Here is a 17,130-nt window from a genome sequence, read left to right as displayed (position 1 = left end):
CTTCAGGGAGCTTAAACTCCATGGCAGTGAAGCCACGTGGTGAGAGCAGTGTGGGACAAACCAGCATCTGGACTTATGGTTTTAGGTGAAGGGTAGTCACATATTTTACACATAGTTGGTGATGGGATAAGTTTTAGTTAGTGGTTAAAAAAAACTTTTTTTAGAAAGGGGGAGTAATACACCTTAGCCAAACTAAAAGATCTTAAAAAATAACCACCTGCATCTAACTTCAATCTATCAGGGGTCCTCAAACTTTTTAAACAGGGGGCCAGTTTACTGTCCTTCAGACTGTCGGAGGGCCAGATTATAGTAAAAACAAAAATTATGAACAAATTTCTATGCACATGCATATATCTTATTTAGAAGTGAAGAAACAAAATGGGAATAAATACAATATGTGGCCTGTGGGTCGTAGTTTGAGGACCATTGAATTCTAAGTCACGTTCTTGCCAATTTAGTGTGTTTTATTGTTTTCCATAGTTAATGTTTCCAAGGGTATAATGTTTGCTGTGTATTTTAATGTATTGAGCCTGTTTTTTAAAATGTAGCATTTTTTGCTGTAGTACTTGTGTTTAGGGAAAGTTTATAGGAACAAAAGTTCCCCCAAGGAAGTTTATATAGTATTAAAAGTATAGGAACATGAAAGTTCCGGGATAGTGCTTGGTAAAAAAGCATTAAGAGAATTTTAAGTTACAGGTGTATGGTATGTTTTGCAGAAATGTTTTGTTTTTGAAAAGGGCTGGTATGTTAATTTTCACTTTATTACGTTGTTGCTATGGAAATAATACTCACCTTTGGCTAAAGGCAGAGTTAGGATTATAAAAGCTTCTTTTATATTTCAGAGAAGGGGGAGATGTGACTCCACCTCGGATATTACGGGTATCTTTACCTGCAAGACCCCTCCCATTCTTGGGAGTGGTCTTGGAAAGGGTAGATAAGGCTTTGAAAGGAGAGAATTAAGATTTTTGCCAGCATGGAGGTCAGATGATGACCTGCTGGTTAATGGGGGATGGAGCCACGTGGCCGGGGCCCAAGGACAAAGACCTCCATCTCCACCATCCAAGCCCATCTTAAGGGTTTAATGCAACACTCGGCAGCTGCTCCCGGGTCTGTGCTTGGGAAACCAAGAAATTATGCAGTGTTGGGGACTGAACTGGCACTTCACAAATGCAGGGTTTGTGCTCAGTCGACTGAGCTCTCCCCCCCTTGCAATTTCGGCTTGTGCTACTGTCCAATGACGGTTTTCAAAGACGACCCATCAAGCCTTTTCATACCATATGTGTGTTGTATACGTGTGACTGAATTCTAAATTCTTAAAAAGTATATCAGTGGGATACAAGGCATGTGCCTTTATTTTCCTACAGGAATGAACACCTGAGACTCAAGTGTGAAGAAGCTTCCAAAAGGAGAAAGTGAAAGATAACTGGTGCACAAGCCTCCACTGGGGTCTTTGCAGCTTACGGGCAGGGCAGAGCCTCTGGCCTGAGTCTCACTGGTCCCATGACTATCTCTAGAGCTTTCTGTCTTGGTGCATGGGGGGAGACACAGGCGCACCTTTTCCCTTTCCAAAACAGGAAGTCCGAATCTTACTGGTCATCTAGGAAATGACAGCTCTATTAGGGACAATTAAGGTCTCTGTGGAAGAACTGTCATTTTCTCCAGGATTCCTAACTCAGATGCTTATTTCTCGGAGATTCCAGGTACTACAAAAGGTATGCAGAAGACTCAACATCAGCTTTAAAAAAAAAATCACCGTGGAAGTCACGCAAAAACCCTTCTTAGAAAGATAAAACCTAAGTCAGATGAGGCTGGAGTGATAGGACAACAGGGAGGGCACTTGCCTTGCACACGGCTGACCCAGGTTTGATCCCTAGCACTGCCAGGAGTGATCCCTGAATGCAGAGCCAGGAGTAACCTGAGCATTGTAGGTTGGGTGTAGGACACCCCTCAAAAACAAAACAACAGAAAACAACAGGAAAAAATAAAATGGAAACAACGGAGAGAAGAGTCTGGCTTTCTTTCAAAATGAAATACTGACCACAAACTCAAATCTGGTCTCTCTCACTTCACAGGATCCACCAATGGCCAGAGCCCCCGTGCTGAGATTGAGGATCACCCAGTTTCGGGGAAAGGCTGAGAATGAGCTTCTGAGCATGGGCAGCTGCTTTCCAACCACTATTTCATGGTCCCTCACCCTGACCCCAAGAACACACGATGGGTTTCGCAGGAAGGTTAAGACACAGCGGGGGAGAAGAAGGGCACACTCTGAGCTGGTACCACACAGGGCAGGAAGGACAGAGCAAAACCCAGCTCGAAGCAGGACAGAAACAGGCACAACTACTAATGCTCACAGGGGCCAGTTTCAGAAGCTGCGCTTGAAGCTTCCTGCTGCCTGCTGGATTCTAATGCTACAGTATCTGCGTGCATGAAGGTCACTGTGGAATTCAGTCTTTGTCCCTGGGAAACGAAGCCCATCAGATAGGCATTATTCTCCCCTCTCCTCCATCATCACAGACAAAGTTCTCCCTTCTCCCGCAACTGGCCTATACCCCCTCAAGAAATGTTCATGTTACAAGAACATTACATTTTGATCCTTTTCAATTTGTTCTTTTAGACTCTTCCTTTATGAAAAAGATATGAAAATGATTCTAAAATGAAACATTTTCAGTGCCAGAGGAGGAGGGGATGAAGGAACTAGGCAATAGCTGAGAGGGAGAAAAGAAACTAAGTAACCAAGTAGAGCCCTCCACCCCACTTTGACTAGCGATCAAACGCTTGGCAGTGTGAGCTCAGGGCATCCATCCTGGCGATGCTCGGAGGACCCTATGCAGTGTCAGGGACAGATACTGGGTTGTAGAGTCAGTGCCTTAAGCCCTGACCTCTCTCTCTCTCAAGACCCAGGCCCGGCTACTGCTGGAGAAAGGGGTGAGTGAGGTGGGTCTGGAGGCCAGGGATGGGAGAAGGGCAGGGGAGGCCCAGTTGCCCTGTGGTTGTGCCTGCCTTGGGTGGGAAAGGTATGCGCAAAGCCATCCAGGCAAAGGCAATGAGGCCGCTGGATCAATTGGCTTCATAGTCACACAGGCACAACAGGGCCTCAACTCGAAGGGAAGGAAAGCTTGGGCAACAAAGATGAGCAGAGCGAGACCTGATGGGGGACCACGTTGACCCCGACAGTCCCAGCCTGCAAGGTACCCAACACTCCGTGAAAGAGGTTTGCAGAACTACCAGCATGCGCAGCCCGGCCCTGCTGGTCTGTGGTCTGTCCACCCTGCTCTCTGCTGTGTTGTCCATCCTACAGGACCTGAACCAAGGGGCCCAGGGCTTTCCTGGTCAATAGTGGCCAGGACCAAGGACTGCTTCTTGACCATAGGGTCCAAGGCTGTCAGGGTGGTCTCTGGACAAGGCCCAGGTCGGTCCCCAGACCCTATGCCACTAGTCCACCACAGAAGCCTGTCTGGCCATTCGTCTGAGTCCTTTCTTTCCTCCTTTCACATCTACCTTCTTATCACTGGGGGTGAGGTGGGGTCGGAGCAGCTCCTGGCTGCACCTGGGGTCACTGCAGAACCGGGAGACCTTAGTATTTGGGATGATGTTGGGGGACTGGCCACATACAAGGTCAATGCCTTAGTGTAGTCTCCATGTCCCTCACCCCTTCTGCCTCCCTTCAGGATGACGCAGACACAGAAAGCTACAAAATAAGCATGATATGGGTAAGAGAAAGAAAAAAAGAACAAAAACCTGAAGAATTCCCTCCTGCTGCAAGTCACAGCGCTGAACTCAGGCCATCTTTAGGCCCATATCACAGATTAAATGAATCCCCTTGAAGTATTCATTTCCATTTCCCAACCTCCCTGCTCAAGCATCTTGAGACTTCAAACAATTGGGGGCATCTAAAACAGTTCTGCTAAACCATGAGCTGTCAGATATGCAGAGAGAGAACCAAAGGTTGTGTGTGTCAAGGGCCTTGCTAGTGCCCGACCCTGCTCCAATCTCTGGTGGTTCAATCCCTGGAGCTCCACAGTCCCCCAAACATGGCCAAGTACACACAGTCCTAGAGTCACCAAATGCTGTTAGGAGTGGCCCTGGGATGGCAGAGCACCACAACCTTGGGCCAGTCAAAATGGGACTCCAGGACCCCCTATTAACCCCTTGGCCCCCAGCTAGTCCATCAGCCAATACTTCAAAAAGCCAAGCCTCCTCAGCCCACTTTCCCCTCAGATCAGTGAGATGCCAGAAGAGGATTTGGACAAACAGAGCAAGGGGAATTTGCAAAGGTGTGTCTGCCGAGATAGCCTCATTCCTCAAACTTCCTGACCTTACCCAAACCCTGCTGGTTCTGGCCCTTCTCCATTCCTTTCTCCTGGAAAATAAAAAGGGCCTTTGTGGTGGTCTCCAGGCACCACCAGACACCATCACAAGCCTGCCCAGATCTTGAACACCTGCAGGCGGTGCTCATCCCCACTTCTAGTCACCAGTGCTCCATGGCAGGGACCAAGCTTGGGGGTTGAAGCTGAGATGTGAGGACGGCAAGAAGGAAGATTCCAGAATCCCCATCCTGTCTTATGTGAGTTTCCTAAACTCCAGGTAAGTATACAGGAAAGTCTAAGAAATTGGGGAATGAGGGAGAGTGGAGAGGGACCAGGGGAGAGATGAAGTGCTCAAACGGGACAGCAGAGAATCCTTTTTAAACTTCAGCAGTGCAGGTACAGTGCACACATTTACCGAGTCGGGCCCGAGCATTCCATGGGTCGCTGGGGAGATGCTCTCAACATGTTTCTAAGTTGGTGTTTGTTAGTCTCTGGGGGCTATGGCTACTTTGCCATTCAGCAAGATACTAGAGATCAAATCACCTTGAATGGATGGTACCAGATATGTTACTGACAGACACCCAAAGTAAAAAAAAAAAAAAAAAAAAAAAAGGCAAATAATTTAAAAACAAGGCACTACCACCACTAGTCGACTGCCCTGTGTTTTGCAGCTATAAACAAACAAAAAGACCCAGAGCATAAGATCCATAAGCACCCCACCAGCCAGCTCACAAGAAAAGTTGGTGAAGCCACCCCAAACTGGGCCCCCACCCCTAGGCCAGTCCATTGCAGAAGACAAGACGGTTTAAAAATAGAAGAAACAAAACAGCTGGAGGAAATAATTCCGGAAGTTGCCCGAGTTATCATGTGGAAACCCAAACCCGGCTCTGGCGTCCTAGGGGTCAAAGATATCCTTGGGGAATCCCCGACCCCGCAAACAACAAACCTCCTCCCTCCCCAGAAAAACCCAACGGGGCAGAACGTCATGGAGCCTTGCAGACGGAAGGTCCTGGGCCTGGCTCTGTGGTCCCCTCCCCCTTGGGTTTCTTTGGCCGGGTCCTGTAGTCTCCCCGCTGGTGCCCTGGGCCAGGCTCTGTGGTTCCCCCCCCCCCCCCCCGAGCTCCTTGGCCGGATCCTGTGGTCCCTTTGGGTCTCCTTGGCCGGGTCCTGTAGTTCCCCTGCTGGTGCCCTGGGCCAGGTTCTGTGGTTCCCCTCAGCCTCTTGGCAGGGTCCTACAGTCCCCCCTGGGTTTCTCTGGCCGGGTCCTGTGGTCCCCTTGCTTGGGTCCCTCTGAGTCCCTCGGCCCGGTCCTGTGTTCCCTCTAGGTGTCTTTTGCTGGGTCTGGGTCCTCCTAGATCTCTTTGGCAGGTCCCACGGTCAGCCTGGGCCCCTCGGCTGGGTCCTGTGGTCCTCTTGGCCGGGTCCCCCTGGGTCTCTTTGGCTGGACCCTCCTAGGTCCCCTTGCTTGGGTCCCCCTAGAACTGTCTCTTTTGCCGGGTGCCCTGATCCCCCTGGGTCTCTTTGGCCGGGTCCTGTGGTCCCCTTGGGTCCCCTTGGCTGGACCCTCCTGCTTGGGTCCCCTTGGGTCTTCTCGGCCGGGTCCCCCTGGGTTTCTTCGGCCGGATCCTCCTAGGTCCCCTTGCTTGGGTCCCCCTTGAACTGTCTCTTTTGCCAGGTGCCCTGGTCCCCCTGGGTCTCTTTGGCCGGGTCCTGTGGCCCCATTGGCTGGACCCTCCTGCTTGGGGACCCCTGGGTCTTCTCGGCCGTGTCCCCCCTGGGTTTCTTTAGCCAGATCCTCCTAGGTCCCCTTGCTTGGGTCCCCCTAGGTCTGTCTCTCTGGCCGGGTCCTGTGGTCCCCTTACTTGGGTCTCCCCGGATCTCTTGGCCCTTGGCTCTGGGCCGCCCAAGATGCAAAGAAAGGAGCGAACCCCGCTGGGTGGGGACAGACACGGCTGGCTGCAGGGGCCCCGCAGCCTTTGCCCGCCTCCCGCGCCTGCACCTCCCGACTCCTCCCGGCTCCGTTCCGGCCGAGCAGCCCCGGGACCCCCTCGTTGGCGGCACCTGCATGCCCGGCGCGCCCGGGTCGACGCCCGTGTCCAGCACGGCGATGAGCACCCCGCGGCCGTCATAGTCCGGGTAGCGGCAGAGGAAGGAGGTGGCGCCGGTCTCCTTCTTGGGCAGCAGGCCGTGGAACGGGAAGGGCTCCTCGGCGGCGGCGGCGGCCATGGGCGCGGCGGGAGCCGGAGGACGAGGACGAGCGCGGGCGCGATCTGCCAGGCGAACTGCCAGGCGGCGGGACGGCGGCGGGAGGACACCGGGCGGGTGGCCGCGGGGCCTGGGTGCGGGAGGGCGGGACCGGCCGGGCTCCCCGCCAATCACAGCGCGCTCCGGCAGGTCTGCCCAATCACGCGCCGCTGCGTCATCAACAACGGCGGCGTCCTCCAGCCAATCACGGCACGCCTCAGCCCCGGAGAGCCAATCACTCACCGATACGTCATTTCCACGGCGCCGCTCTCGACCTGGCGGAAATGGGCTGGGCGCACTTGAGACGTCAGCTGACCACCCACCAATCAAAAAGCTTCTAGGGCGCGCCCCGGCCCGCCGGCCAATCACGAGCCTCTACGACATCAAAACAGCGGCGGTGTTGGCCTAGGTGCTGGGGTGGCCAGGCCGCAGAGAAGAGGGCGGAGAGTTGTAGCTTGGGGGATTTTATTTATTCATTTATTTTAATAAATATTAACTACTTAACATTAGATTTTTAATAATAAAATTAGATATTTAATATTCAAATAAAATTCAATGAATTTTAATAAAATCAAATATTTTAAATAAAATCGAATAGTTAATATTTTAATTTAATGATTACATAAATTTAATAAATTAAAATGTAATATTTGAATAATAAAATGAAGTATTTGAATAAAATTAAATGTTTGAATAAAATGAAATATTTGATAAAAATTAATTAAATTAAATATTTGATCTTTTAAATTAAATATTTAAAATAAAATTAAATATTTAATATTTAAAATTAAATATCTAAAATACAATACTTAATATTAGATACTTAATACTAGAGCTTAAAAACAAAATTGTTCCTAGTCCCAAAGCAGAACTCGAATCTCCGAGGGACGTGAGAGGAGAAGAGCCGCCTGCCTGGAGGCCCCGGCATCCCAATTCCCATGAAGGCCTAATGCCTCCTTTACCCTCCCTCCTCCAGGACTTAAATTTTTAAGTTTCTGCTTCTCCCCTGAAGGTTCAAACTGCACTTGTGCCTTTTCTGATTGAAAATAGTTCCACTTGCACAACATTATTTACTTATTTAATTCTATATTCATTTTATTTATCTTATTCTATTTTCTTTTATTCTTATTTATTTATTCCATTTATCTTGTACCCATGTCCCCATTGGCAATCTGGTGAGACCTTCAGAGACCTTTGCTCAGAGCAATGTTTTATCTTGTTGTTGTTGTTGTCTTGTTTTGGGGCAATACCAGGTGTGCTCAGGGATTACCTCTGGCTCTGCGATCCGGAATCACTCCTAGCGCTCAGTGGACTATATGGGATGCCAGGATTGAACCCTGGACAGCAGCTTGCAAGGCAAAAAGACTTACTCGCTGTGCTGATCGCTCTGTAGATGTTTTTAAAAAAAAAAGAAAAGAAAAGAAAACTTTACAGATTACGTTGAAACAGAGTTGTCAATGTATTAAAGCAGTCCTTTTGTATTTGTGTGGATAGTTTTATGTAGCTTGGCTCTAACCCCAACCTTGAGTCAAGGCCCTCTATTTCAAAAGCACAAATAACAAAGATGAATCTTTGATGTAGCAATTAGACGGTGAGAAACTGATTTTTATTGGTTACTGTAATTGCTCCCATTATCTCAGTTATTGTGTGCCAGGATTGAAAGAAACCTTTATTTGAGAGGTCAAGTGAAACATAAAAGGTAATTATGTTTTTCTTCCTCAAAAGATTGGAACTGTTGAAAATTTTATCATGAACCTTAGACTAGGAATGCCTCAGGGTCAGAGAGACAGTACAGAAGGTACCACATAAGCACCCCCCACAGCACCTTCAGGAGTGGTCCCAGACCAAATTACTATTGCTGCAACCACTAAAATAATGCCTAGTGGAAGGGAAGACTCAACTGCTATTTTCCAATACACAAGATTTGAGAGATATCCTACTTTACTGTTAAACATTTCTGTGTTGAGAAGCTGCAGAGTGCAGGGATTAATTATCTCACCCATTTATATGCCTGGTATCAATATACAGCCATATGGTGTCCCTTAAATCCTACACTTTAGATCTGCCAGGAGTAAGTTCTGAGCACCACAGATTTTGTTCCCCAAACAAAGGAAAAGGACAGGTGGAGATGCCAACCCTTTATATAACTGGTCACCACATGGAGTTTTTGGTCTCTTCAGCACTGGAAATTCTTTTCTATGGAAAAGAAAACTACACACACACACACACACACACACACACACACACACACACACACACACACACACACACACACGCGTTCTATTCTAGTTGCGCTGGCCCAGTGTTTTCTATGGCAGCCAGTGGGGGAGCAAACTGCCCATTAGGAAATCCCAGGGCAAGTTTTTAATTCTTACAACAGTGTTCTTCAATTTTTTATCTTGCTCATAGGGTCCATAAAATGTTTCAGAAGAGTTGTGGGCACTTTTCACGCTCTGTGTAAGTTTTAAGAGCTGGTGTTTATCATGTTTAATAAATAAACAAGGATTAGAGGGCCAGAGTTATAGTGCAGTGGATAAGGTGCTTGCCTGGAATATGTCTATCTCAGTTTCTAATCCTGCTACCCATGTGGACCCCTAGCAGGACCAGGAATAATTCATGAGTGCAGAGTCAGGAGTAACCCCTGAGCACTGGGTTGTGACCCTTAAACAAACAAAATTATTGAGGATTTAATTGTTGACAAGTATTGGCATGCTTTAATATGCTCACAATTTATAATGTCCAATTGAGTGTTACTTAATCACCCATTTACTAGAATCACCTTGTTACAAACACCTGAATCTATGCCTTTTAAAACCAAACATTTTAACCCACTGTCACTATTGAAGCTGTATTTCCATTCCATGCAGAGTTTGTGTGATAGGCATTTATAATGGAGTGTTACATTGATCATTGATTCTTATTACACTACAAAATATAAATACTCAATTTTAAAATTCCTGGGATCAAAGTTTACTTTGAGCATTCAGATTTAGTTCTCATTTGTTGAAGGTTTTTTTGTTTTTGTTTTTGTTTTTGTTTTTTGCTTTTTGGGCCACACCTGGTGATGCTCAGGGGTTACTCCTGGCTATGCGCTCGGAAATCGCTCCTGGCTTGGGGGACCATATGGGATGCTAGGGACCGAACCGAGGTCAGTCCTAAGCTAGTGCGGGCAAGACAGACGCCTTACCCCTTGAGCCACCGTTCCAGCCCCATCATTCGTTGAAATTTGATCAGATCAACAGGAAAAAATCATGCTTAGTTAAAAAAAAAAAAAGTCCAAACACACTATTGAGCATTGTGACTTTGATCAGCTGGTGGTAGCACAGTGGGTAGGGCAGAAGTGCCCATGATCCGGCACCAAAAAGCCTCCCCAAGTACTACTGGGTGTGACACCAGAGATCTCAGCCCCGAAGGGCTCAATCAGCATCACTTCCTTGTGCCCTTGCTGTGAACCTCAGGCCAGGCAGCTGGGTTGCAGGTCCTCCCCATCCCCATCTCCTGAGCACCACTTGGGACATTTCTCCTACTTCCAAGGTAGTTTTGACGAAGATAGAGAATACTTTGATTAAAGAATGTTTTGCCAACAGAATTTCAAGCCACTCCTTTATTTGACCCAGAAGGAATTTTAACCTAGATGCACTGCACAGTGAAAAACTTTCTTTTTCAGCCGTGCAATAGGAGTGATTGCTTTGTGCTTTGACCACATGGTTAGATAAAGGGAGATACTATGCCACAGTGTCTGGAATTTGTGTTGGAATGACCCAGGGACTGACACACTTACTGTTTTCTGTGGCCTTCTCTGAAAACACTTAAACTCTATTCCTAAGTCTGTCTTGAAGGCATGCATTTCTCCACACGCACTGTCAGGTCTTTGATGACTTTTTTCAATTCAAGAGCTTCCTGTACTGCACTCACTCCTGACCCAATAGAGAGAGTCGGCTTGGGGGCTCTGCTGAAGATTCTTGCAGATTTGATGCCCAAAATATGGGTGAGGCCATCGGAGGCAGGGCAGGGAAAGCGCAGTGTCTCAGATACTATAGGGACAGGTGGCCAAGGTGTCATTAGTTTATCTGGGCTAAAGAAACATACTGTTCAAAGCTGCCACTGACTCGTGGCTCTGCAAGGTGTTGCCCATGCCCTGCCACCACTGATTAGCCAGAGGCTGCAAGAAAAACACAGGTGCTTCTTCTGCACTTTGGGCACCTCTAAACGATTAAAAAAATATTGCAAAATCAAGATTCTCAGCTGGGGCTGAAGTGATAGCACAGTGGGTAGTGTGTTTGTCTTGCACGCAGCCAGCTAAGTTTGATCCTGGCATCCCATAGAGTTCCTGAAGCATACCAGAAGAAATTTCTGAGCAGAGAGCCAGGAGTAACCCCTGAGTGTTACCGAATGTGGGCCAAAAACCAAAAATAAAAAGATTCCCATTTGGAGTCAGGATGGTGATGGTCTGGCATGTCCCAGTGACTGGTGTTGGCCACCTCTGTCCCCACTCACTCTCCCGGTGGTTCTGCTTCTTGCAAAAATGGGGTAGTTGATTTCTTGGACAGCGAGGGGCTTGCTGGGCCTTGCTAACCCACAGAGTAATCTAGGACTTTCCCGTCAATCATCACTTCCCTTTTCCACTCAGGGCCCGCTCTGCATCAAGGGCAATGGCACTGCAGCCTTTGCTGGACTCCTGTCTTGTTCTGTCTTGCAGAACCACACACAGAGATCTTGCTCCTTGCCTTGAGCACCATCCAAAAATCAGTTCAAGGAACCAGTTTCAGGAAGCTTTAGCATGGCCACTGCTGCTTCCTACCAGCAACAAGAATCATTACAGTTCACGCAGCACTGGCCCCAGGAACGTTGGTCAAGCTTAAGTCATTTGCTAAGGGGGTCTAGCTATTAAGGATGTAGGAGACCAGTTTTCGGTTTTTGTGTGGATAGGTGGAATTGATATTGTGACAAACCTGTCGACTACAGGAAGGTTTCTCAGAAGGTGCTAATGTGACAAATTTATACCAATTATGCTGTTAATGTCATGACAAATTTAATACATATATTAACACTATATTTAATATATATGTATACATATATATTTAATACATATATTAAGTCACATCTAAACCAACACAAATATCTCTTTTTTAAATAAAATGTTAATCCAATCTGTGAGATACACAAGTCAAAGCTGTTCAGCTTGAGTTTTAGTCATACAGTGTCCCAAGACTCATCCCTTCACCAGTGCACATTTCCTGCCCCTAATGTCCCCAGTTTCATTTTCTGTCTCTTTGTTTCTGTCTCTGTCTGTCTGTCTGTCTGTCTGTCTGTCTGTCTTCCTGTCTGTCTTCCTGTCTGTTCACCACCCCCTTTAGGCACTGTGGACAAACTTGTCTTTCTATTTACACTTAGGACTTATGTGGCTCAAAACTCTTAACTTTCCTTGCTATCTTCCCATTTTCTTTCTGTAAAAAAATGATTAGTTTAGGCAACATGTTAACCATAATGTTAATGTTTATCCATTTTTGTAGTTTCAAACCAAATGAAGACCTTGAATTGTCAGAAAAAAGATACACTAGGCAATTTGGACAAAAAGTACTGGTGAGCACAAGAAATGCTGGAGATGATAGGAAAATAGATGCTTCAAAAATGAGCAAAGTCTAGAGCTGATCCCATGACAGTATACTCCAAGGACGGAGAAACCCCATATTTCTTAGGCCAAGTGAATTCCTTTTCGAATGACCCCAATATTTACTGTGCCAGAGCAGGAGGGGAAAAAACAAAAATACAAAAAAGCACAAGACCTTGGTTATTTTATATATATATATATATATATATACATATATTTTTACCTTCATTTATTATTGTTATTATTATTTTTATTTACCTATCTATTTTGGTCGATTTCTCTGTTTGGGTGTGATTATTGAAATCGTTGTCCCCAATTATACTTATTTTTTCTCTTCTTTTATCTTTTTTCGTTATGTGCTATGCCATGTTTCTTATTTCAAGACCATGGCGTGTTTTTGGTTTGTTTGTTTGTTTTTGTTTGTCTTTTTTTGTTTTGTTTTGTTTTTCGTCTATTTTTTGTGGTGCTTATCGATATAGCTGGAGTCCTCACTGGATAATTGACACTTTTTTTTGGTACTGGTGGAGTGTTTCACCTTCTTTTTCTCCTTCATCTCCCAAATCGATGATGAGAGCCTCTAGAAGGATTCCACCCATTTTTGGAGTATTAGACTCTTACCCCAGTTTATATATCTTCTCTTTTTCCAGCAAAACCACGCAACTTGAACTAGCTAGTCCTGCCTACAGTTAGAGGGGGAGATAAGGGAGGCATCAAGACAAAACAGGTGCAAGACTACTAAGTAGTGGGTTGGATACAGAGGGGACCACATATTCTAGCCGCCCTGGGGGTGAGGGAAGAGTAAATGGGAGGTAGGACAAAAATGGAGGTGTAGGGAGGACAATTTGGTGATGGGAATCCCCCTGATTTTATGTAAATATGTACCTAAAATGTTATTGTCAACAATATGTAAGACACTATGATCAAAATAAAAATCATATTAAAAAAAAAGAATATAGGAGCCGGGTAGGTGGCGCTGGAGGTAAGGTGTCTGCCTTGCAAGCGCTAGCCAAGGAAGGACCGCGGTTCGATCCCCCGGCGTCCCATATGGTCCCCCCCAAGCCAGGGGCGATTTCTGAGCACATAGCCAGGAGTAACCCCTGAGCGTCAAACAGGTGTGGCCCAAAAACCAAAAAAAAAAAAAAAAAAAACCAAAAAAAAAAGAATATAAAGCCTCCATAACCCAAAAAAAAAAATATTTTCTGTGGGTCTGGAACCATAGCATAGCAGGTAGGGAGTTTGCCTTGCATGTAGCTGACCTGGATTTGATCCCATTTGATCCCTAGAGCCTGCCAGGATTAACCTCTGAATGATGAGCCTGGAGTAACTCCTGAGCACTACTGGGTTTGGTCTCAAAATAATAAAGAAACTGTTTTATAACTGTAACATATAAAGTCCTAGTGTTGGGATGAGGCCTCCCTTGGCTCGGCCAGGCACCTGTAGCACCTTCGGCTAGCAGGTCTGAAGGTGCAGGATAACGGCATAGAAATAATCACAAGCAGTCAGTTGAGTTTTATTGGTGTCAGCTTGGTTTATTCCATGGCTCTATCCGCCATGTGTAGATTTTGTGCCATGTCTGCCGAAGTTATCTTTTTCTCTCAGAAGCATTCTCTGTCCCCCTTCCTGATCATCTCCAAGGTCCTTGCTACTTTTTTCTCTGCCCCTTTTCTTCCAGGCAACACCTTTATTCCAAACCTCAGACCCCTCCTAAGGTGTGGCTTCGTCTGACCATACAGGTGGGATAAACAGGAAGTTGGGGAGGGGATATCATAACAAACAACAACAAATACTTTCTGTGGGCACCAGAGAACAAACAGTGTGGTGAGGCATTTGTGGAGCAGACTGGATTGACCCATGGTTGCTGACAGTGTGATAGTCATGTCTTATACTTTTGTATAGCCAGGAGAGATTTAAAGGCAGAAACTTCGGGCTGGAGAACAGCACAGCAGCTAGGGTGTTTGCCTTGCAGGAGGCTGACCCGGGTTCAATCTCTGCATCCCATATGGCACCCTAAGCCTGCCAGAAGTAATTTTTGAGCACAGAGCCAGGAGTACCCCCTGAGCGCTGCCTGCGCCTTTTATTTCCTTGGAATGTCAGCAGAGAGGCTGGCATTTCTGCAGAACACTCTCCTCCTCCTTCTCTTCCTCCTCCTCCTTTCAGGCACAATTGGCAATATTGTTACTAAAGGGGCATCATGAAATAAAGATATAAAAACCCAGTAACATATTAAACATAACATTAGTTAGAATCAACTAAAATTCTTTGTGCTAAAACTATAACACAATGATGAAACAAATTAAAATATAACAAATAAGTGGAGAAAATTATGCTCATAATTGAAAGTTCGGCATAATAAATTTTCCATAAAAATAAAAAAATGGGGGCTGGAGTGGTGGCACAGGCAGTAGGGTGTTTGCCTGTGTTTGTGCTAACCTAGGATGGACTGCTGTTTGATCCCTCCCCCCACCCCCAGTGTCCTATATGGTCCCCCATGCCAGGGGCAATTTCTGAGAACATAACCAGGAGTAACCCCTGAGCATCACGGGGTATGGCCCCAAAACCAAATGAATACATAAAATAAAGGGGTATCATGCCTATCACTCTCTCTCCTTTCAGCACCCAGTTCTGGCCCAGAGTGGTCATTTCCAACTCTCATTGTCATAGTTCCTTCTCTGTCCTCATTGCACAACCTGCTCTTTGTGGCAAGCTTCCTTCCATGGACAGGTCTTCCTGGCTGACATCTCTATTGCCTCTGGATATTATCATCTTAGGGCATGTATATTTTTGCAATGCAGTCTGGTATGTCCTGGGAATCGCGTGGGGAGCACTCAGAATGAGAGGAATCCTCCGGACATAGCACAGATGGGTGTGGGCTCAGTCACCTGTGAGGCAGTGGGCCCATGGCTGTCCTAGCACCATGCAGCAGGTTCCTGGGCAAGGATGGCTCTGATTTCGACTGTCCCTCTGGAGAATCCAGGCTCTGCCTTGGATTCATGTCAGCTCACATTTCAGTGACATCAGAGACAGTTACCTCTTGTGACCCGTCTGCATTTCCAGGTGGTCTGAAGTTCCTAGGTCAAGGTCCTCCTATGTTTGCAGGGAATCCCAGGAATGCTACTGGTCTGATTGCTCTACCAAAGACAACAGAGCTAGCTTTGAAAGTGTCTGTCACTCTGCTGAGATTCCAGTTGCAGTTGCAGAGGGTTGCAGTAATTCTCTCGGGCACTCCCATATACCTGGCACGAGAGATGAGATGTAGTTCTGCCAGGTGCCAACATACTGGGACAACAGTTATTCCAACACAGCCCCATGGAATCATGCTGGTGAATGACAGGCAACTCCAGCCTCCCCCTGTGTTTAAAATCACTTCATGCACAATTTTTCCAACCCCAGGCAAACAGGTCTGAAGCAGGGTCACACATGAAATAATCCAAACCAGGCTGAGGGGGAAACACAAGTCTGGCAGTCTTCTACCTCATATCTCCCACAGTCTGCCTGCCAGAACTGTTTTTATTGAGTACAGAGACCACTCCCAGGTGGGTAAGAACATAGTAAGGGCAGATAGCTCAAACTATCCTGAGTCAGTCCCACCAGATTTACAAGAAAATCTCTCTTTGGGGGTCAAACCAAATTGTAAACAAACATATACAAAGAAATAAGGAATGATCTTTGTTTTTGGGTAAAACAGGTGTAATATAATTAATGCCCATGTCTTTCCACTCTGTGGCAAGGAACCACAGCTGAGCCATCAGACAGATACTACACTTGATCTTAGCCAAAAGGCCGAGAAGCGATAAGAGCCATCAGACAGATGGTAAAGTGCATTGGCTTGAGAATGACCCTCTGAATGGAGGACCAGGAGAGAAGCTTCTGAACCAGATCTATGGGTGGACAGAAGGAATTGTTTAGTCTGACTAAACTCACACAGGTATGTCTCTCTTCAGCCACAGCCCAACAAGCACAGATGCAGCAGTCAAACTATGTCCACTGGATTCACAGAGTCAAAGCCTTGTGCACGAGGTAGCCAATTCTTCTCCACTCTACTGAAACACAGAGTGTCTCAGCTCTTTCTCACTTCGTTTTCATCTTCATGCTTTTTTGCAATTTTTACATTTACTTGCTTTATTATTATTAATTATTATTATTATTATTGTTATTATTATTATTATTATTATTATTATTATTATTATTATTGGTGTTCTTCCACATGTGAAAGGAAAAGTGGTAGAAAACATAAACTAGGGCCTGGAGAGATAGCACAGTGGTGTTTGCCTTGCAAGCAGCTGATCCAGGACCAAAAGTGATTGGTTCGAATCCTGGTGTCCCATATGGTCCCCCGTGCCTGCCAGGAGCTATTTCTGAGCAGACAGCCAGGAATAACCCTTGAGCACCACCCGGTGTGGCCCAAAAACAAACAAACAAAAAAACCAAAAACAAAAAAAAGAAAACATAGACTAACAGGATGTGTTTGTTTCTTTTTCTTATTTTGAATGAGAGGTGGGTTGGTTTTCACTTGGTGGTTCTTGGGGCTTGTTCCTAGGTGTGTGCCCTGGAATCAGTACTGGTGATGCTGGGGTGACCATAATAGGGTCTGGAGATTTGAATTAGGGTGAGGTGTATGCAAAGCAAGTGTCCTATTTCTTTGCACTAAACACTATATTATTGTTCCTGAACTACACCCACAAGTGCTTAGGAATTACTCCTTACTCTGCTCAGGAATCACTTCTGGCAGGGCTCGGGGTCTATATGTGATGTTGGCAATTGAACCAGGGTGAGCAGAGTGCAAAGAAGTCATCCCACTTATGCTACTATCTCTGTGGCCCTGCCTTTGGCCCTTTGTCACTCTCTTGCTATGGTCTTTAAGCCCCACCATAGAGAGATCATTCTGTCCTTCTGACTGACTTACTCAGCATGGCATCCTTTTAAGTTTATCCATGTTGCTGCCATACACCATTTTGTTCTTTCTTAGAG

General features: G+C 46.2%; 1 protein-coding gene and 1 pseudogene across 2 annotated transcripts in view; both read right to left on the bottom strand.

Annotated features, from left to right (window-relative positions):
* Nucleotides 1-6,613, bottom strand: part of TPP2 (tripeptidyl peptidase 2) — a 55,207-nt gene extending 48,594 nt beyond the window's left edge. Inside the window, exon 1 of one of the 2 annotated variants that reach the window (XM_049778613.1) lies at nucleotides 6,369-6,613. In XM_049778613.1, the coding sequence (XP_049634570.1) occupies nucleotides 6,369-6,533 (165 nt within the window). In that variant the 5' untranslated portion in view covers nucleotides 6,534-6,613. The remainder of the gene's footprint in view (nucleotides 1-6,368) is intronic. The other variant, XM_049778614.1, reaches the window with a different exon arrangement.
* A 9,126-nt stretch (nucleotides 6,614-15,739) lies between these two features.
* Nucleotides 15,740-15,954, bottom strand: LOC126016822 (uncharacterized; annotated as a pseudogene).
* Between the last annotated feature and the right edge of the window lie 1,176 nt (nucleotides 15,955-17,130).

This window comes from Suncus etruscus, chromosome 8 (genome assembly GCF_024139225.1).
Source record: "Suncus etruscus isolate mSunEtr1 chromosome 8, mSunEtr1.pri.cur, whole genome shotgun sequence".
NCBI lineage: Eukaryota > Metazoa > Chordata > Mammalia > Eulipotyphla > Soricidae > Suncus > Suncus etruscus.
Note: the sequence above shows the minus strand (reverse complement) of the source record. Positions and strands in the feature narration are given on the sequence as shown.